Genomic DNA, 22,173 nt, shown 5'->3' on the forward strand with positions numbered 1-22,173 from the left:
TTGCAGGTCATGTTTAGTTTTTGAATAAATAGATGATTAATCATTAAAATAGCATTATATAGCTCTGTCACCCAATCGCACTCAACCCCGTTACACAAGTCATTATCCCCTCCATAACGATAATTAACTGGCCCTTTAGTGACATCACCAACAGGAAGTGGCATTCTACAAGTCTTCTGAACAACATGCTACAGAAAGAGGCAATTTCACGCCTTATTTTACAATGTTTTAGAGTAATTTATACTCTCACATGTGGTCGTAAAGCATAACAGCTCAACTCCGTTACATGGAATAAAGATAGAAAACAATTATTTGTGAAAATTATGTTTGTTATTTCAACAATATATCTGATTTCTTAAACACATGCATGCTATGTGGTCTCCTCTTAATCACCAAAGGTATAGTGGCCATCTTTACAACCCCGTGAACGGGGTTGACACAACATTTTCAACCCCGTTATTCTATTATTCTATATAGACATACATAAAAAATATTAATTGAATGCCTGATATGGGAAATTATGTTTTTCTGATAGCTAAAGATGTCCTTAATATTCTGGGCTATTCAGAAAAGTAAAACCTTTCGGTCAAATTTTCACCGATTTCGTGGAATGACTCATTTACAAGATATTCATACTAAAATCAAAATGGCTTCTTTTAGCGAGACAAATCAGGAGAAAATCTTCTTTGTTATCGACATTTCTTTATTACAGCAACAAACTCTCGTGAGATTTGAGAGGAGTCCGGAAGAGTCTCTCTGTCCATCTGCAATTTGACGGAGGACACATAGGGGGCTCTGGCCCCATTTTTAAGATGAGAATATGTGAATATGTGAATATTATAACGTGAAATGAATGGACATATAATGTCCATAAAATGTGTGTTCCAATGCTTAATAATAATATAATTTTCCATAACTGTCTTAGACTCCCACGATTTTGCAACCCATTTTTTCAGCCAGTGTCAATTATCTAATGTAATCCTGGGCGCTACACTTCCTCTGCCAACATGGGGGGGCAGCGGACAGACCTCATGCTTCCTTCTATGCATGAGGTGTCCAAGCTTCTTCTTTTCACCTGACATTGGGGAGTTTCCCCGGCAGGACGTAGGGTGTGGAAGGAACACATTATAGAGGGTATGCATGTGACATCATCATCAAACCCGAAATTTTGCAGAAAGTTTTTTGCCTACTGAGTGGCAAAAAACTATACTTTCTGGCCTTGATAGCCCATACATCCGAACATAAAAGTTGTATTTGATTGCATTAAACGATGGTAGACGACATTAAACTCACTTTGTCACTCACTTTGCCACTCGATTTGCCATTCACTTTATACATGTGCATAACCTCTATCCCGACCAGTTCCTTTCCCCTCCATCAAGTGCTCCGGCTGACCAGGGGGAGGTAGTTTAGAGACCTGGATTACTGCATGTTTTTGTGAAGGTACCTACCCTAGGGCCTAGGGGACACGGGGAGAACATGAAAACTCCACACAGAGACTCTTGGTTGATGGGGGATGATTTCCGTTGTCAGTGTTGTTGTCAGCCTTGGAGAGGGAGGGTGGTGGGAAGGTCGGGGAGAAGCAAACCACCTACTTTATTTAGGACACCCATGTGTAGGCCATTGTGTACCATTTCGCCTCTAGTGGTTTCAATGAAGATCGCCCATCTTTATAAATTAATTATCTTTGGGTGTCTCTCCTCTGCAGTGCTGGCAATCCTGTTGATTGGAATGAACCAAGCACTGTAGAGGAGGAGGGGTGTTTATAATTATCATTCTTTATGGAATATATTTAACTTTGATATTATATTTCCTGATGCAATTGTGTAAAGTAACTTATGGGCCTTAGTTAGCCTTGGTTATGTTATAAGAGTTACCAATTAGCAATCAGGTGATGGTTTGCCTTACCTGCTTAAAAGGCGTGCTACAGGTGAAGGCAGGGGTTCAGGCAGTGACTTCAGTCCTTCCTTGAGGCTAGAGTGACAACATCCAGGTGAGAGCTACCAGGGTCTTTGTATTTAAGGTATTCCCTGTTTAGTGTCTTAAGTTACTGGTTTGTTTCATTTTCTTTAGTTAAGTGTTTATTCAGTTCTTAAATTTGGAGTGTTGTTTTGGTCAGTTTTATTTATTGTGAACTATTATTTTGCCTGGGCTACACAACCTGCACTGGAGGTAAATTAAATACAAAAACCTGCATCTTGGGATTTGTTAACTTTTTGGAGCCTTGGCCACTCGGCTAACTTTACACCTCCATTTTATGAAACTTGGAGAAACATTTTCTGAAAGGCTATAAACACTGTAAAACGTACCCCCTGCCTGGACTCAATTCTAGTTTATTCTCCAATTATTTTTAAGATATTAAGGGCTCTATATTATTCATCCATGCTAAACCCCTTATCCCTAAACTACTTTGCCTTTTTTTTTTAACTATTTTGAAATATAGTTAAAATAGCCAATCTACATCGACACGTTGTGAGCTTGTAGATATTAGGCTATTTTAAATATTGAAAAAAGTTTTTCAAAATAGTAAAACAAAAGGCACCCCTGATCTTTCACATGGGCCTCATGGTGGTACAACATCGGCTTCATGGCCTCATGGTGGTACAACATCGGCTTCATGGCCTCATGGTGGTACAACATCGGCTTCATGGCCTCATGGTGGTACAACATCGGCTTCATGGCCTCATGGTGGTACAACATCGGCTTCATGGCCTCATGGTGGTACAACATCGGCTTCATGGCCTCATGGTGGTACAACATCGGCTTCATGGCCTCATGGTGGTACAACATCGGCTTCATGGCCTCATGGTAGTACAACATCGGCTTCATGGCCTCATGGTGGCCTAATATTTTGGTCAATAAGTCCTTGAACCGTAGCTCATACAATACAAATATTTTTCCTTGTATTCCTTGGTTTCTCACCCTCCATATACTGTAGGCCCTGGCCACTTTTGCCAGATTACATTTTCCTCCATTTTGCGCTTTCTTTCGAAACACACTTTTTGCTACTTTTCTTAGTTTTGTATTTATTTATTTATTCCAGTAGACAGGTGCCTGTCTGTAGAGCATCGAGTGGTATAACGATGGAAGTTGGAGATCCATGCCCCACCCGGCTATGCAATACCCATTGTATATGTCAGAGTACCCGTTACACCCATCTGTCTGTGTCCCTTTTATGCCCATATATGGAGATGTCTGCATCTGTCCCTTTATTTCTATATATGGAGTTCTGTGTCAGGCATGCCCAAATATGAAGTGTGTTGCCTAATCTCAATGTGACGTCCTGGAAGATGAAATTATGCAAAAATGGATCACTGCATAATTTGCGGCAGCTTCACGTGTCATAGCTGCTTCGTAGCTTCACGTCGCGGGCTTCCATTGACATTGAATGGTAGACTGCATCGTTTAACACAATCAGTGCCGGGATTCCTTCAAAATAGAAGCTCTGGGGTGCCGTAAAGACATGGCCGCTTTTAGTCTACTTTTAATGTTTGTTTTATAGCAGTAAATTAAACGTCATGTGACATCATGTGAGTCAATATAAATACATATTGTATATATAACTCAAATGTTATATGGTTAACATCTGATCATGGTTTACCATATATGGTATAAGGTGGATGGAGGCTCCAGTGACATATGGGTAATACGTCACAATGGAGGCTTAGACCATAAGAAGCAGAGATTCTGCCATATAGGTGTGTAAACTCTTGCTTATGTGTAGTTGGTCAGGTCTCCTAAAGTCACAATGAGAGCATCAGTCATCAACTGTGAATGAGATGGGAGACACATTGGAGTTTAATGGGATTCATCAGGAAGTCAAAGGCTTCTGGAATGATGGGTGCCTGCGTTTCAGCAAGCAGAACATTGCATACAAGAACAGCAAGACAGGCAAGCTGGACAACATCCCAGCTGGGGAGCTCAGCGTGGCCCAGTGGAGACATGTGTGTTTGGGACATGGCATGAAACTATCAACCAGCACTGGACATGTCTATAAATACGACGGCTTTAGGGACACAGACTTTGAGAGGATCTCTGACTTCTTTAAGGCCAACTACAAGGTGGAGCTGACCGAGAAGGACATGTGTGTCAAGGGCTGGAACTGGGGTACCGCCAATCAGTCAGGGCCAATGTTGTCATTTGATATCGACGACAACACTGTATTCGAGATCCCACTTTCCAACGTGTCCCAGTGTACTACGGGCAAGAATGAGGTCACCATGGAGTTCCACCAGAATGACGATGCAGAGGTTTCCCTCATGGACGTCCGGTTCTATGTACCCCCCGGTCAGGTGGACGAGGGACAGGATCCCGTTGAAGTGTTTGCCAAGAGTGTGCTGTCCAAGGCTGATGTCATCCAGGCCACAGGAGACTCCCTGTGTATCTTCAAAGATCTGCAGTGTCTCACGCCCACAGGAAGGTATGATATCCTTATCTATCCAACATTCCTTCACCTCCACGGTAAGACATTTGACTGCAAGATTCTCTACACCACAATGCTGCGTCTCTTCCTGCTTCCACACAAGGACCAGAGGCACTTCTTTGTGATCAGTCTTGACCCTCCCATCAAGCTGGGCCAGACTCGCTACCAGTTCCTCACCCTTCTCTTTTCCAAGGAGGAAGACAACAGCCTCACCCTTAACATGAGCGAGGAGGATGTGCAGCGTCGGTTTGAGGGCAAGCTCAGTAAGAACATGTCAGGCCCTCTGTATGAGCTAGTCAGCAAGGTGATGAAGGCCCTGGTTAACCACAAGATCACTTTGCCTGGAGACTTCAATGGCCACTCAGGTGCCCAGTGCATCACCTGCTCCTACAAGACCTCCTCTGGCCTCCTGTATCCCCTGGAGAGAAGTTTCATCTACGTGCATAGGCCTACGGTGCACCTGCGCTTTGACGAGATCTCCTTTGTCAACTTCGCCCGAGGCACCACCACCACACGGTGCTTTGACTTTGAGGTGGAGACCAAGCAGGGGAACGAGTACACCTTCAGCAGCATTGAGAAAGAAGAATACGGGAAACTGTTTGACTTTGTCAAGGGCAAGAAACTCAACATCAAAAACAGAGCCTTCAAAGAGAGCATGAAGCGTCACAATGACACTAGGTACAGTGACTCTGACGATGACCTCCAGCACGATGCCTACCTGGAGAGGATGAAGGACGAGGGCAAGATCCGGGAAGAGGGAAATGACGACACAGAAGATGAGATTGACGAGTCTTACAACCCCGGAGAGGAGGATGACGCTGCATTAGAATATGATAGCAATGGTTTCAGTGAAGGAGACGACGGTGAAGATGACAGCAAAGCCTCAGTGTGGAGTGACCCTAGCGAAGGAGACAGTAAGAACACGAGACAGGCCAAGAAACCCAAAGTCTTGCAGGAGAAGAAAGAGTGAAGAGAAGAAGCAGAAGGACACCGGTGGCCCCAAGAGGCCGATGACTGCCTACATGCTATTTTTGAACTTCAATCGTGAGCGCATCAATTCAGAGACCCCAGGCATCTCTGTCACTGAGGTCGCTAGAAAGGCTGGAGAAATCTGGAGACAGTTGGGCAAGGAACAGAAGAAGGAGTGGGAAGAGAAGGCTTGGGAGGCTAAGGTGCAGTATGACGAAGCCCAGAAAGACTACAAGGAGAGTGGTGGAGTCGCCATGCCTTCCAAGATGGAGAAGAAGAATGCAGGCAAGAAAAAGAGGAAGTCAGCAGGAGGAGTTGAAGAGAAGGCTCGAGGAGGAGGAGAAAATGAGAACTACAAGAGCCAAGAGGTCATTGAGATGTCTGACACTGACCGCAATGAATCTGATGAAGAGGAATCACCTTGATTTAACCAATCTCTAAATTGGCATGTGGGTGTCCATATACCCGAGTGGCAATCAAGCCTTTGTCAGCCTTCTAATTGGTGCCCGATTGACCAACCAGCAGGCTCCTACCTCCTTGTTCCGACCTGGTCTCCACCTACTTTTGGTTGTTTATGTTGAGTTTGAAAAAAAAAAAAAGAAAAAAAAAATCACACCCGTGTGAAGTGAGGAGCGCTCTTGTCATCGTACATCATCATGACATAACATGTCTATTTGCTCAGACACTAACATAAAATTGACCATTCATTGTCAATGGGAATTTACTTTGTGTAGGACAAGACACTAAGCCGATTTGTTCAGACACTATGATGTAAAATGCTCCGTTCATTGTCAATGGTAATATAATCTTGGTGTAGGACAAAAATAAGCCGATTTGCTCAGACACTAACGTAAAATTCTCCATTCATTGTCAATGATAATTTAATATTTTTGTAGGACAAAAATAAGCCGATTTGCTCAGACACTATGACGTAGAATTCTGTGTAAAACAAAAATCTACACTAATAGCTGAATATAGGAGCTTTCTATGGTAGTGTGATGTGTGTGTGTATATAGCTGACCATGGGTACAAGTACATCAAATAACAGCCTTGAAAGGCCCTTTAGGCACCCAAAAGGCACCAGTCCAATAATCTAATCTACTATATAATGCGCCACGTCTCTACGTGTGTGCGTACGTCTGTGTACGGTTGTAATGCACGTTCCACACCCCCATGGGGAGTGCAGTGCCAGGTATCGAGTCGGTCGGACCCACGGTTCTCCAGAACCACCACAAAAGGCTCTGGTCAGGCTCTGCCAGTGGGCCTAATGAGGCCAACTCCTTTCACCTGTGTAATTTCCAGCCTCTGCCTCAGCCAATTGAGGCTCAACCAATCACGCTCTGCCAGTGGGCCGAGTTGATTGCCAAGTACTCTTCAGTTTGCAGTCTTCACACACAGGCACACAGATCTCCATGTGGGACAACCGGCTGACAGTTAAAACGGGTGCTATGACAACGTATATCATTAGGTTCCCAAGTTGCATAGTTCCCAAGTAGGCCGGTGGCCGACTGTGACCGGCACGTACAGGTCTAGTGTATGTGTGCGTGTGTGGTGTGTGTACGGTTGTAATGTACGTAACTCGAGAACCGTTTGTTCCACCGACTTCAAATTTGACACACACGTTCCACACCCCCACAGGGAGTGCTGTGCCCTTGAGTCGGTGGCATACACTGTTGTCCAGAAACACCACAAAAGGCTCTGGTCAGGGCAGCTCTGCCAGTGGACCTAATGAGCCCAAGTCCCCTCACCTGTGCAATTTCCAGCCTCTGCCTCAGCCAATTGATTGCCATGGCAACCCCACACCTGCCAATTGATTACCAGTCCACTTTTCACAGTTATTTTGCACTCTTCAGACACAGGCAGACAGACAGATACAGAGATCTCCTTATACATGGACACAAAAGGGACACAGGCGCGGCTCTTCGGTGCTACTGAAAATGTCTGACGAGCCGAAATCATTTCGGCACTACAGCGCTGAAACAGTCGTAAAATAGGAGTATGAATCGGCCCTAAGCCAAAACTGCTATTTTTGGCGGAAGGAGAAGGAGAAGAAAAATCCAGGCAAATACAATACGGGACCATTGGCCATTTGGGCTTGGTCCCTTAATAATAAGTTAACTGAAGGCATGACTGGAAGAAGAAATTAAGATAATCGGTTTAGCCCCTACTTCTGCAAGAAGGCTTAAAAGTGCAATAGACAACATTCAACCACTAGATGTCACCCTTAGTTTGTTGCAAAGGTTCATTATGTCCCTGACTACCTGCAACGTTGTAGTATCTCGGAAAGGTTCCATAATATATAGGCCTACCCAATTTCACAAACACATCGCAATAGTAATTTCACAACCAACAAGCTCACAATCTGACCTTATATATGGATCTGCTATTTTCACCATATTTGAAATAGGCTATAGTTATTCATAATGTAGCCTAGTGGCGTCAAAAGTATTAAAATGCATAATTAAATGTGCTTGCCTTTGTTACTGTTCATTGCATCATAGACATCCAAAAGTCCCCTTCCAAGTTCCACAAGAGCTCTTTATTATTTCAACCCAAATAGTTGAATTAAGGGCCCATATATTGAAAGATTAGCTATATACCCAGTGTGTGTGTATATAGGGGCTCTCTCTCTCTCTCTCTCCATATATATATATACATACATATATATATATATATATATATATATATATATATATATATATATATATATATATATATATATATATATATATATATATATGCTCTCTCTCTAATAGTCTCTCTATATATATATATATATATATATATATATATATATATATATATATATATATATATATATATATATATATATATAACGAATCTATTTCCGGTGTTTATTCTGACGCAGCTCCGTTGTCAAGGAAGCGCGTCCTCCGTTGCCATCGTGGCTCGACTGTACACAGAACGGTGAAATGTAGAGCAAAAGAAAAACATCAGCTACTTCTGCATGCATTTCAAATGTGCATTTCCGATGTCTTTTTTGTGCTAGAAGAGTTCAAGTTGATCGTTCTCACGGAAGAAGCGACCGCCATGACATGCACATGCGGCATTCATTCAAATGTCTTTTCGTGAGCAAGTCTTCATCATCATGGTGACATTGGTGAGGTTCAGGAACCGTTAGATGAGAAGACGCAGTGCCGGAACCTGTCAATGCCTGCAATCGCCCCTAGAATGCAAGTTCTGAAGGACAACTTCTTCTACCACTCGTATCCTGTTAACTGATCCAAGTAGGCAGTTGCAGGTGTCACTTGCCATAAAGAGCAAAATAGCTGATCTACAAGCAACGCAATTGTTGCATGTAGGCCTACATAAGTTATTTTTTATGGCAAGTGACACCCTATACAAATTTGAAATGTCAAATGTGTTGTGTGCATAGCAGCATAAGAGTTGTTAATGCTGCGTGCTTATAGGCCTAGAGCTGGAGATTCCAGCATTGTTTTTAATGTGAGCAAAGTTACTGACTCCATAATGAAGTCTTTAGAAGGTTTTGTGAAGTTACGTGCAGCATTAGGCTACACCTGTGTGTGTGTGTGTGTGTGTGTGTGTGTGTGTGTGTGTGTGTGTGTGTGTGTGTGTGTGTGCGTGTGTGCGCGTGCGCGTGCGCGTGTGCGTGCTTGTCTGATCCTTTAATGGAAAGGGGGTACATGTCTGCTTTCTCCTACCAAACCACGCCATTAGCACACATCTCTCCATGCACAAAAACCTGCATGCCACCCGAATCCATATGCACTGTACATTGCTTCCACTGTGGGCACCTGGACAACTGGCTACCTGGGGGATCCAGGGGGTCCCCAGCAAAAAACTCAATTGGGTGCTATATTCTCTTTTTTTCCTTCTGGGGGTCCCTGACACAAAACCTTTTCAGATGAGGGTCCACGGCCAAATAAACTATTGTGGGGCTCCTTTTGTGTGAAACATTTGAGAACCAATGATTTAAAACACGTCTCCTTAGTGGTTGACCTTCAGAAATTCCAGATTAGGAGCTGATGGAGAGCAGCAGGATGAGAGACAACTCCTGGTGGAAGAGCAGAGGACATGCAGAGCTCGCAACCGCAAGTTCTGTCTGGAGACTAAACGCCGCAGAAAGTTGGTTTCATATTGATTAATTATGTCAATTAGGGTTGTCACAATATTATTACATAATCGTCTAATCGCAATTATTTGAGACAATCGCAATTATTTTGACAATAATCGTCAACTTAAATGTATAATCGTGACAGCTCACACACTTGTAGATCTGCTACTTTTGATGCTATTCTGTGTCAATGCAGTATAAATAAAATAAGGAGATAAGAGGTTTCTGTCCGACAGCAACAACATTTGAAAGTGTTAAATGATCGAATTTGGAGTATTTTGGTAATAGTATAATTTTTTTATTTTATAAATTGTTAATCGCAACTATTTGTATGACAGTTCATTGTCACGTAAAAAGTCCGACCAGTCTGAAGCGAGTGGTGCAACAGCACCCCCTATTGGTACTCTAAACATCTGGACATAGGTTAGGACATGGGGACATTGGGACATTGCTGGTTGTAGGAGTGGTTGCACCAAATCATGACCATGACAGCCCTAAAGTTGCAACGTGCCCTGACCTGACCCCGGTCTGAGAGGATAAAGCAGGTGTGATGAGACACATAGGCAAGCCTATGGTCACTGCACGGTGTGACAGGCCGTTGTCAACTGGCCCTGTAAATAGATCCTGCTCATCCCAGTGGGACAGCACAGAGCGATGACTAACAGGCATTGGCCCGGCCGAGTTCAGCAGCACAGTGACAGCACGCTGCGGCTCAAATCCCTCACGGATAATAACCTCCTAAATCTATTGCCCAACAGAGGATAATTAGCCACAGCGATTGTCTTTCTAAACGATGCTTAGGATGCAGCAGGGACAGACAGAAAGAGAGAGACGTAGACTCATGCAAGTGTGGCTGAACATGTAAGAGATGTCATTCTTTTCTTTCGTAGTTGTCTTAGGCAGCTGATACTTCTCGTTTCTTTAGAATCAGCCCAATATTTAAATATTTCCCTATTGTTCATGCGGCTTTGAATGGTAAATAGGGTTTTTTGGGGGTGCTGAATCCGTTCCAACCATTCATTTTCAGTAAAAATGACTCCTGGACATGAATTCGACCATGCCTGCTTTTGTATGTCCCAGACAGTATAATAACTAATAATCCATTGCACATCTCAATGGATGTCTATGGTGTTTTCTTGTTATGTGTGTTGGGGGTGGGGGCTGGGGCATATATAAAATATAAAAAGCATTTTATTAATATATCACAAATGCATCTTTGAAACCAACTGTTGAAACAGAAGTAGATGGACAATCTTTAATGGATTTAACTGATTTATTCTTTTCAGAATCACACCTTAAAAAACAATTCATGTGCCACGGCTCCTCAGACTTTCAGTTCATTAATACAAATAAATAAACAGAATATGGGCTCTATAAAAAAAAGATCAACACATAATAAAAAGCTACGGTGCTAAAAAGAAAACAATAAATACAAATATGAATAAACATACAACTATCTCTACTCTTGCATCTCCTTTGCCATGGCAGTTACCACAAGCAGAAATACATGTGCACTGAAATGCAGTGTGTACAGTCCCCCTCATAGCAACTGACTAACTTCAGAAGATATAGTCTGGTGTGATGGGGTCTGTTCATTGACGGTACAGGCTCATAGCCTTTGTCACCAAGCTTCCATCCATACTCCAGTACATTATGTACTGGATTATGTACACACATTAAGTACTGGATTATAGATGGAAGCTTGGTGGTGTTACACTGGATGTACTGTACAATCAATTATGGACTTTGCAGCAGCAGCCAATCTCTGGTCTGGATATACAGTAAGCTTGGAGAGAGTGCTGTGCTGCGGCTCCTGTTGTCGGGGGCAGTTTTTCTGGTTCGATACTCCCAGTAGCGGTAATAGTTCTGCAAGACTGACAAAGTGGAGAGGTCTATGGAAGTTTTTGGACATCCAAGCCAACAAGGAGGACATCATCACAGCCAGCTGTGAACTATTCAAGTTCATGTTCCATGGGAAATCGCACAAATGTTTTGGAGAATGGAGATATGACATTTTCAGCAAGCGGGCCGCTACTGGGAGTATCAAACCAGTAAATCTGCCCCCAACAACAGGAGCCGCAGCACAGCACTCTCTGAGCTTATATCCAGAACAGAGATTGGCAGCTTCCATTAATTATTCTATTATGTGTTGATCTTTTTATATAGTGATATAGAGCCATATTCAGTTTATTTATTTATTAATGAACTGAAAGTCTGAGGAGCCCTGGCAAATTAATTTAACCCTTATTTTACTGTTAATTATTTGTAAGGTGTGACAAAGTCTTTCTGAAAAGAATAAATCAGTTAAGATTGTTCTTTTGTCCATCTACTTCACTTTCAACAGTTTCAATTAAGATATAGACACTGCATAAACACTGCCAGTGCAGTTTGTCAATAGGAGAGCAGCCAGTTACGTGCATGGACGGCAAAGCATCGTTACATACAGTACAGCTGACATGTCGGACACAGGGCAGCAGACATAAATCATGGATTAAAAACACACACGCACGCACACACACACACACACACACACACACAAACGGAAAAGAAAACACCATAGACATCCATTGAGATAACATGGCATATTAGTTATTACCCATATATGGGACATACAAAAGCAGGCATGGCCGATTTCATGGCCAGGGAGTCATTTGAAAATGAAAATGAATGGTTGGAAGTTGGAACGGATTCAGCACCCCCCAAAAAACCCTATTTACACACCTCATAAGCTCATTGTAACTTCAAACTCCATTTTAACTATGATAGATTCGGTCCTTGGTTCTGGTGACTGATTGATAATGTCCTAATAGCCTGCCTTTGTATGTGTGTGTGTGTGTGTGTGGGGGGGGGGTAAATTACCCTTTTCATCTATTTTATTTTAATATTTTGACCCTCAAACATTCGATTTGACACGAATTTGTACCTGGTCAAGTTTCCCCCCAAGAGGAAAGTTATAGTGTGCATATGTAATAAAGACATACTGTATACACAACTTGAGACTTAATTTGATGAGGTTGCAAGTTACGTTATGTTATTGTTTGTTGAACAATAGAATGATCCGGAATGATGGATAAAATGACGGCATGGCCTCATTATCACATGCCTCCATATCAATACCTCAGCTAGTGTGAATGCCTTTTGATTCCAAACAGTTGAGTCTTCACTTGTAAGTACTGCACGGTTGGTGTGTCCCGCCCAGAAAAGTGTCCATTACTCGATGGCAACATGCCTTCGGACAGCAAGTCCATGTTGATGTTATCATTGCTTGACATAAGTTATTAATGACACACCTCGAGGAATGGACTCAGGTTTCGGGTAATACAAAAACATACTACTTCCAACCCCATAATCAACTGGACTCTCTTGACCCAGCCTTATGTGCACCTCAGGGCTCTGGAGGAGAGGCGGAAGCAGTGGGATGCCCGCGAACAGCAGCTGAGAGACAGCATCCTGCAGCAGCGCAGACAACGTGTCCAGGATGCCACAGAGCGCTTCCAAAGAGCCCACCTGCCTCCTTCTCAGAGGAGAAGGCAATGTTAGTGTTCCATCTTTCTCTAAAAGAGTGTCGAGTCAAGGTTCGTTGAGAGGTAGTTTAATGCAGGGGGTTCTCAAACGGTTTAATTTCAAGTAACCCAATTTGACTTTCATGGAGCTATTCATGGAGCGGAGGATGGGTTAATGTGCTCGTATTATGCACTCTCATCAGGATCCTAGCATATTATTATTATTGCACCTCAGAATTGAACAAAAAGGTGGCAGGTGCCCTGAATTTGACACTGTTTGGGTTCATGAAAGCTCAAACCCAAGATGTTTTTCTCCTTGTGATGTTTTAGCTTTTAGAAAGAATGGCCCCAACATCGAAGAGGCGCTTAAAAACATCCAAAGCAACTTCAGCTTGTACGGCCAGCAGTCTTCCTTCCTGTCCAGTAGCTCCACCATGAGCCGGTAATTTTTTTTAAACTTTAATCTCCTAAACTCGTTAATCCTTACCCAACATGTAGGGGATATGACGTGTTCCATTCTTAAACAGAATACATGGCATAAAGATAAATCAAGACATGTGTTATATATATATTATGCCTTTTCTTGTGTTGTTTGTGTACCACTTTTCATTCGTTGTATATCTCTGTTGTGTTTTCCCTAAAAACTTAACCAGGAGCTGTACTCCATCTCCAAAGCCTCCAGTGGTGTCTAAATCCAGCCACCTTCGGGCTATCTCCGCGGTGGAGGCTTACGCCAAACTGCTTCGTGAGCGTAGCATGTCCAGCATCAAGGACGCTCAGCCCTATTTTCTCAATGAGGTTCAGGCGAATCAAGAGAGGGAACAAGATAACTGCCCACAGGTGAGTTACTTGAATGAAATATGAGATGTTGTTGTCGTTGTTGTCCACCTACAACATCCTGTGACAAACTGAATGCGAAATACTTTAATCTGGGCCCTAATATCAATTTGTCTCGATCAGTCAGTGCCAAACATTAAGGTACAAAATGACGAACGGGAGGCTGACGGGCCAACGGGGGCCCACCGACACCGACATATGTAGACCAGGGAAAACTTCCTTAGAAGAGGAAGGGACCGCACACTCCAGAGACGCTCTGGACAAGATCATTTTTGCTTCATTGCTTTATTTGCATTACGCCGTGTAAGCTTCGTCAGGTGCTTTGCACGGTCCCTTCCGCTTCTAAGGAAGTTTTCCCTGGTCTACATTTTATGCCTTGCCAGCACCTCCCCCACTTGGATGTGCACGAAAAGCTACCTGTGTGTGTGTGTGTGTGTGTGTGTGTGTGTGTGTGTGTGTGTGTGTGTGTGTGTGTGTGTGTGTGTATATATATATATATATATATATATATATATACTGTATGATACAGACGTTACTTTAAAGATATGGTCCCTTTATGATAGCGTTTTACAGCAAGAAAAGAGACACAATACGTTGCTGTAGAGTTTTAATATGCGGTTGAGGTTAAATGAATATAGAGGTATGAGGTAACGTGTAATCCTAGTCCTGGGTCTGCCTGCCAAGACGTGCATGAGCATCCCCACTGCAAACAAGGCCCCCTTTAGAGGCCTGACTGGTCCATCACCTATGACACACATTTTGACTTGCTCACTCTCTCTTCCTCTTACTCTCTCTCTCTCTCACTCACTCTATCCATGTCTCCCTTACACAAACGCTGGAATGTAACCTGTTTGGGCCGTGTTGGCTGATACTAGATATTTTGGAAAATCATCCTGTGTGCGTATCATTTTCTCAAAAGTCATCGTCACTCTTTTGTGTTTTGTGTTTTTCATAGGAGCACCCTGCGTACCGTTCTGACAGTTTGTCAAGTCTGGACAGCTTGGAGAGTGAGGACCACAACCGCAGCACTGCTAATCCCCAATGTTCTCATTCATCCTATTTGGTCAACTTTGAGAGGCCTTTGTCAGTCCAAAGAAATCAAAATCACCCATGTCCGTCGGCTGATCTCACTTCTTCCTTAACAAAGATGTTTCTTAGCGGCGACACTTTGGAGCAGCGAAAGATGCATGCAGGCCCTCAACCCAAAAAGCAGGATGGGTTTGAGGAAGCAAATGAGAGGACGGGCAACCTTCCTCAAGCCAAAAGAGGATCGATCGCAGCTGATCAAACTCCTAAAATGGAAGCACAGGACCCTCTGAGCTACTGTGGCCTGTTAAGTCTTTGTGGGGTTATTGACTCAGACACAGAACGCTTTGAGGAGAGCTCCCGAGGAAGCAGTCCAAATGACAAAATCACAGTGCTTACAAATAACAAAGTTGCATTAGGCAATCGAGCGCTTGAAATCTTTTGTCCCAAATTAGAACAGTTCGATTTTAGACAGCAGTGTAGTCATGATGACAGACATGCAAACTATCAGTCAGTGGTACAGACTAAAGACAACAACCGCAAAGATGTCCTTTTTGAGGCCCGCTCAAAGCCTAATATTTCATGGAATGACTATACACAAGCAAGAGAAGAAACTGTCATGCACACTGCAAAGGAAAACAATAATGCACCATCCAAGAATAAGTCTAGTGATTTCATGAACAACCTCAATAAGGGCCCAAATTCAGAGCCCAAAGCTCAGAGATTTAAGAATACAGAATTACAGCATCAGGCGTGCTCGTCTAATAGCAAGTCAGACATTCCTAGGTGCCTCAAGTTTCCTGGCGAGGAAATACAAGAGCTGGCAGGATTATCTCATTGTGATTCCAAATTATGTGGTGTTCGAGTCGTCAAGGGAATTCTTAAAAAGCAGTCCAAGTACGCGCAGGGAGAGCGCAAGTCTGCGTACAGCTCAGAAAAATTGCTTTTTGCTAAACAAGTGGCATTGTCTATTCGAGACAGCGTTGAATTAACAAGGATGAAAGCCAAAGACACAGAGGGTGACAGGGCTGTTAAAAAAAAGCTCCGCTGGTTTGATGAGGAGAATCTGTATGATGAGGATAAAGAAAGGAACGCCTGGAAACAGACCCTAATGAAAAGTAACCCCTCCAGTCCATATTTGCTGAAAGGCCACTCAGATGACCACCAGCTAAGTCTGACTGCAATCTCAGGGGGTTCCAGGTCTGGCCCCAGCCTGACCTTCCCAGCCTCCACTGGTTATCACTTTACAAAGCAAGCTTGGGCAGATGTCGGGGTTCAAGGCGGCAAGCAACAGGAACAAGGGGAGGAGGTCAGGGTGCCACGTAACGGCGCCCGGACAGGCAGTCCCAAGGTCCCTAGGAGAGAGTGCTCTGCCAGAGGCACAATGGGTCCTGTTTCATCGCGGGCCCGAAAGGGCACTGTCATGAGACCACAATCTGCCACCGAGGTGAGCCAAATAGCCAAGGCCCAGGGGAAAATCATCCTGCCTCGACCGCCACCCAGGGGAGAAACCGCAGAAGGAGACACAACAGCGTACATCACCAAGACTACTTCCCTCAACCCCCATCACTCTAGCATGAATTCCAAACTAGCCGAGCAGAATTGGCACAGGGTCAACTCTGACTCAGGTTTTGCCTCATCTCACACGCAGCACATAATCCCAACTGATAGTAGTGTTTCCTACGCGCCAGTGCCACCCTCGTCTGTCTATCCCTCTTCTGAGGTACCTATCATGTCTGGCTCCATTCAGCAGGAGACTCAGGGCTGCTACAGCGGGAGAAGAGGGTTGGTGTATGATGAAAAAGGCCTCTGTTTAGATTGCACTCCCACAGACGAAGAGATCTCTCTGCTCTGGCAGGGTGTTCGCAGTGCGTTAGCCACCAAGGACGGTAATGTATATCTTGGCTGACAATCCCCCACACACACAACTTACAGCAAGCCTAGCCTGTGTGTCTCCCTTGTTACCCACAGAGACATAGAGACAGAAAGAGTATTTTTCTTTAGTATAATGGAGCATCTCTATTAGTACTATTTACTACTTTGTATGTATGTTGAAGTTAACGTTATTGTGAATAATAATGATAATAATAATAAGGGTATTAATAATAAGGGTAATAATAATAATAATCATTATGCTTTGTGTTTGCTTGGACATGAATTATTTACACGGAAATCTGTTTTTGTGAGTTCATCAATGTGTTATTTGCCCCCCTGTGGCTCTTGTCAGCAGCACTCATTGGAATACTGCGCTTTATTGGAATGGACCTTTGCAATAATGGACATGTACTTTTCAGGTCATGTCATGCATACAAAGAAGAAGAGAGGAGCAAGTTCTTAATGAGTGGTTCTCAAACCTTTTAATTTCTATAGGACCTAAATTCACCCATCTGAAAATATTTTGTGCCGGGGACCCCCATTCAAGATTTGTGTTTCTGAAATGTTTTACATGTTCAAAGATTTTCTAGATTTATTGAAAATAGCTGATATACAAGCCCACGTTGTGAGCTTGCAGATTGCTATATTAACTCATTTTGCTGGGGACCCCCTGCAGCGCCCTCAAGGGCCCCTACTCACTTTGAGAACTATACCTACCACTCTCAGAACCACTAATGTATTTATTACATAGCTGGAGATAGAGTATCTTGTAACTTGTGGAAAAGTGCATTCTTGGATCATTCTCCTAGTCTTTCCCTCTTGTTTTTTTATAACCAACGTAGGTGACCCTAGAAGCTGCCTGACACACAATGGGTCATTGTCTGCCTTGCATCAAGCGCGTGCCAATTTGTCCCACGTTACCATCAATGGCGACAGCCTTATCAGCGGTGTCAAAGCCGTAACCAGAATGAGTGGCTTCTTTCTCTCCCCTAACAACGGTGAGATCAAACATCCAAAGCTTGTCTATAATTCTGGCTACGAATCACAGCATACCACAAATTAGACATAACATCTTTTTCTTTTCTTTTTTTTCTTTGTTTTCTCTTTTTTTTACATTTCCACCTGCAATGACATGCTCCGAAATATTGATGCCAGATAGAAAGTGGTTAACACATAACATAACATGATTATGGATTATACAAAGTGACACTTTTGTGATATGACTTGACCACATATGCTCTTATGACAGCGAGTCCCTGGTTCAATTCCTGGGCCGGGTGGACCTTTGCTACATGTCTCTCTCTCTCTCTCTGTGTGTGTGTGTGTGTGTGTGTGTGTGTGTGTGTGTGTGTGTGTGTGTGTGTGTGTGTGTGCGTGTGCGAGTGCGATTGCGCGTGCGTGTGTTTCCTGTCTGACTATGAGTAGAGGCAAGAAGATAAGCAAGAATAAAGAATCTAATGGGAGGATTAGCATAATAACTGAATACATTCATTCCTTCTCATTCTAGCAAGGAGCCTGGTGAGACGACAGGTGCTGGAGAGCAGTGGAATGAGGAGGACGACCTGTCCAGACTCAACCAGAGCGGCTCAGACTGGCTCACTGACCAGAAAGATTCCTCAGGTACAGTGGTTTCCCCTGAATCCCCCAACAATTGGTTGGGAATCTGTATAGTACAGTCTAATTTATAAAATTGGAGTGGTTGTACTTTGGCCTTCTCTTCTATTTTGTTTTTCCTAAGATTGTTTTGGGGGGATTTCTAGCCTTTATTGATAGATTACAGGTAGACAGGAAATGGGGAGAGAGATGGGGGGGGAAGACACACAGCAAAGTTCGTCATGATCGGGACTCGAACACACAGCCAAGGTGCCTGGACTGCTAACCCCCATGGCACACTTTAGCGGACAGAAGAAGCTGTCTTTTACGTCATTTCCGAGTTTTAGACAGCTGGTGGATGGAAAAGAAGCTCCATCCACCAGCTGTCTAAAAACTCGGAAATTACGTAAAACACAGCTTCTTCTGTCCGCAGCTGTCCTCTAAAGTGTGCTCAGGCCGGCCCTGCTATTCTATTAAGATATATAGGTCATGTGACTCGTGTCAAAGGTCATGGTCTCACCTAGACAGTGACACAGTCAAGATTAAATGTATCCCCTGAGCAAGCAGGCATGCTCTATTACAGTAGCTCAATGATAATAAAAATAAATCTGCACTTTCAAAGGAAACTGGGTTCAAATCTGGGGTAGAAGAGGAAAGTTACATACTGTAGTGCATCTGGAAATTATCTAAATTAAATTAAATCAGAAAAAAGAAGAATCGAAGAAGAATCGAAAATGTTATAGCAATAATTTCCTTTTTTTTACTTTAAAGCCTGTAGATTGGCTTATTTTAGTCTATTAGTATATTAGCTATTTTCACTATTATTGAAAGAAGGTGATTGTTCATAATATATTTGTATATACATTTGATCCAACCAAATTCATCTTTTGGGTCTTGAACTAAAATGTTTGAGAACCCCTGCTCACTCAGGTACATGCATGCCTCTGCCCTGTGGGCATACTGTACAGTAGTGTGAGTAAAGCTCCCTATATATTCCCTATACATTTGCAATCACCTCCTTCCACACTAGTCTTGCAGTCTTTGTATAATTCATTGGCACTGCACAACGTGGTTTGGGCTTGTTCAAGACAATTGACTTTCCTGACAGACTTGAGTTACCTGTACTTATTTTTATTTATTTATTTATTTATTTTATTTTATTTATTTATTTATTTATTTATTTATTTATTTATTTATTTATTTATTTATTTATTTATTTATTTATTTATTTATTTATTTATTTATTTATTTATTTATTTATTTATTTATTTTCTTACAAAAATGAAGGTGTTCGTGATTCATACAGTATGTTTGTCTACAGCTTCTATTTTCTCACCTATATATCATCTCTGTCGGGTGGAAACCGCATATGTCCAAAACTGTTACTTTTCAGAATTGTAATTCAGAAATAGCCAAAGGGCCGACATGCTCAAAATGTGTCGATTTGTGCAACGTTTCGAGCTTGTAGGTTTCATACGGTTGATCATGTAGGGCATTAATTTATTAAAACAACACAAACAGTTAGAATATGGAGATAGGATGTTTCTGCCTGACATCAATGCTACAGTATGTTTTTAGGGTCAATATAAAATGTCTTGTTTATTTTGTACAGGCCACAACCCAATTGACACCCTCCTCCAGTACTTATTACCTGGCACTTCCTGATGAAGGTATGTCTTCACACAGAGAGAAAGAGAAAGGAGCAAAATGTGTACTGCCTTTATTGTATCAAACTAATTTAATATAAACAAACAAACAAACATATATCTTTAATACATAAATACATGGTACAAAACAACTCACTTGAATACTGTATGGAAATTACAGTACCTGAGAAGAGGACCCAAAAATTATGAAAGGTTATAAATAAAATGAGTTCCAACCACGCCTCAAGCCTATGACAGGCCAGTCTGGTGCATCTCAGAGGCAAGACAGGTTGCAGGAGGAAGGAAGGCACTGGAGCAACTCAGACAGTTTAAGCCCTTATTTTATTATCAGGGTGCAAGTAAAAAAGAGACAACGTTTCGATGTATCAGTCACATCTTTGTCAGGTCATGGCGGTTGACCTAATGAAGATGTGACTGATACATCGAAATGTTGTCTCTTTTTTACTTGCACCCTAATAATAAAATTAGGGCTTAAACTGTTTGAGTTGCTCCAGTGCCTTCCTTCCTCCTGTTATAAATAAATCCATTCAGATGGTTTTACGGTAGGTATTAAGGCATCTGTGTACACAGGACACAAATGTCTTGATGAATGAAGCCCATTGTTGGGTGTTTTATACTGGTAGCTCGCCCTTAACTGATCTCAGGAATCTGAGGAACATATTACGAGCACCTCGTACATGAAACAGAAGCTTTCTTATGCCGGTGCACTTGTTGTAGTTCACTTTGTCTATAATTACTTAAATCCACGCCTCCTCTCCTCACATAGGCTTGGGGAGTGTGAGCCAGCCTTCCCTGGCAGAGCTACGTGGAGAAGGCCTGGCAGTAGAAAGGGATGCGATGACTACCTTGGATCTAGCTCAAACGCAGAGGCCCACGGCGCTGCATCAGCGGAGCCTGCACCAAACCGGCCTGTCCTTAGAGGAGCACAAAATCCTGCTCTCCCTAGAACGACTCAACCACCAGCTGCACTGTAAGTACTATACCCGCCGATGACCGATGTTCGTAAGTAGGCTACAAGAGAATGACAGCTTGGCACGCGTGACAGTAACTTAACTTTTATTTTTGTAGAAGAGGCAAACTAATATTGTTTATGCCATTTGCTTTGATTGAATGATTGATTGAACACGTATTTGTATGATTTGATTTGGGTGTGTTCTAAATTAATGTGTTAGTGTTGATTATCGTGTATTAATCTAATTATAGTAAACTAATACTATTATACTAAAAAAGATAAAGATCAAGTTTACACTGTACACATGTAAAATAAACGGGATAAACAATATATTAGTTTGCCTCTTCTACAAAACATAAAAGTTAATGTCGCGCATGCCGAGCTGTTAGTCTCTTGTATTATATCATACTTGTATCATTTATTTATTTCCCACCACGGAGAAACCTCGCGGCAGACTATCATAGCATAATCCACCTCGGAGGAAAGTCTGGTAAGGCCGGCAGTTTCGGTAGGCCAATCAGACAGCAAGGGCGAAATCCATTTGACCCGACCTCCGCGTCAGACTTACCGACCGCCGTGTCGGACTACCGACTGACGCGGCAGTCGGGTGAAATGTATTTCGCCCCCCCCTCCAATAAGAGGCAGGCAGGGCGTTACCATGTCTATGCTCGGACATAGAATAGATATACGCGTACACAAAGAATAACTCTTTCTACTTCCGGGCCAATTTCCAACTTCCTTCACAGGTGTTACCGATGATTCTAAATAAGGAGCTGTTCCATTTAGTGTACAGTGTTTCTCAATATTTTTGGAACCAAATGGTCCCGTAAGGGCACAATAGCAGCACCCTGGCACTGTTTGACCAGAATGGAACAGAGCGTTGATTAGTATCATCGGTAACAACAACAGAAGTAGGGAAGGAGTGGTTGACTTATTGCCAAAATAGATTTGACTTGCAAACATGTGTCTGGCTTATATGTTGCAGGTGTACAGGAATACAGTGGGGGCGATGTTGCTGCCGCTCGAAGCCTCATGCATGGTGATGCAACCTCTGTGAGTGTGTGTGTTTGTAAACAAACCAAGCTTGCATTAATATGCTCTGAACTTTATGTCTAATTTGATAAGGCGCCTTCTTGTGGCCATTTTAGATACGGGAAAGTAAAACCACGGCCTATCACAAGCACCGTGCGTTCTCGGCTGACAGCCGCTCCCGCAACCAGAGGAGGTTCTGA

General features: G+C 42.8%; 2 protein-coding genes across 2 annotated transcripts; both read left to right on the forward strand.

Annotated features, from left to right (window-relative positions):
* Nucleotides 1-3,779: 3,779 nt before the first annotated feature.
* Nucleotides 3,780-5,817, forward strand: LOC310864517 (FACT complex subunit SSRP1-like; the record flags this gene model as incomplete). The annotated part of the gene is given in 2 exon segments (XM_083773205.1): nt 3,780-5,389; nt 5,391-5,817. Coding segments are annotated over 2 exon segments (2,037 nt in total).
* A 2,726-nt stretch (nt 5,818-8,543) lies between these two features.
* Nucleotides 8,544-22,173, forward strand: cep126 (centrosomal protein 126; the record flags this gene model as incomplete). Its single annotated transcript, XM_083773206.1, has 12 exons — nt 8,544-8,619; nt 9,380-9,499; nt 12,878-13,023; nt 13,322-13,433; nt 13,645-13,831; nt 14,784-16,743; nt 17,572-17,727; nt 17,979-17,988; nt 18,237-18,349; nt 20,756-20,959; nt 21,927-21,994; nt 22,090-22,173. The coding sequence occupies exons 1-12, from the start codon at nt 8,564-8,566 to the stop codon at nt 22,171-22,173; spliced, it is 3,216 nt and encodes a 1,071-aa protein (XP_083629332.1). The 5' UTR covers nt 8,544-8,563.

This window comes from Protomyctophum parallelum, assembly GCF_964188405.1.
Source record: "Protomyctophum parallelum genome assembly, chromosome: 9".
Taxonomy (NCBI): Eukaryota; Metazoa; Chordata; class Actinopteri; order Myctophiformes; family Myctophidae; genus Protomyctophum; species Protomyctophum parallelum.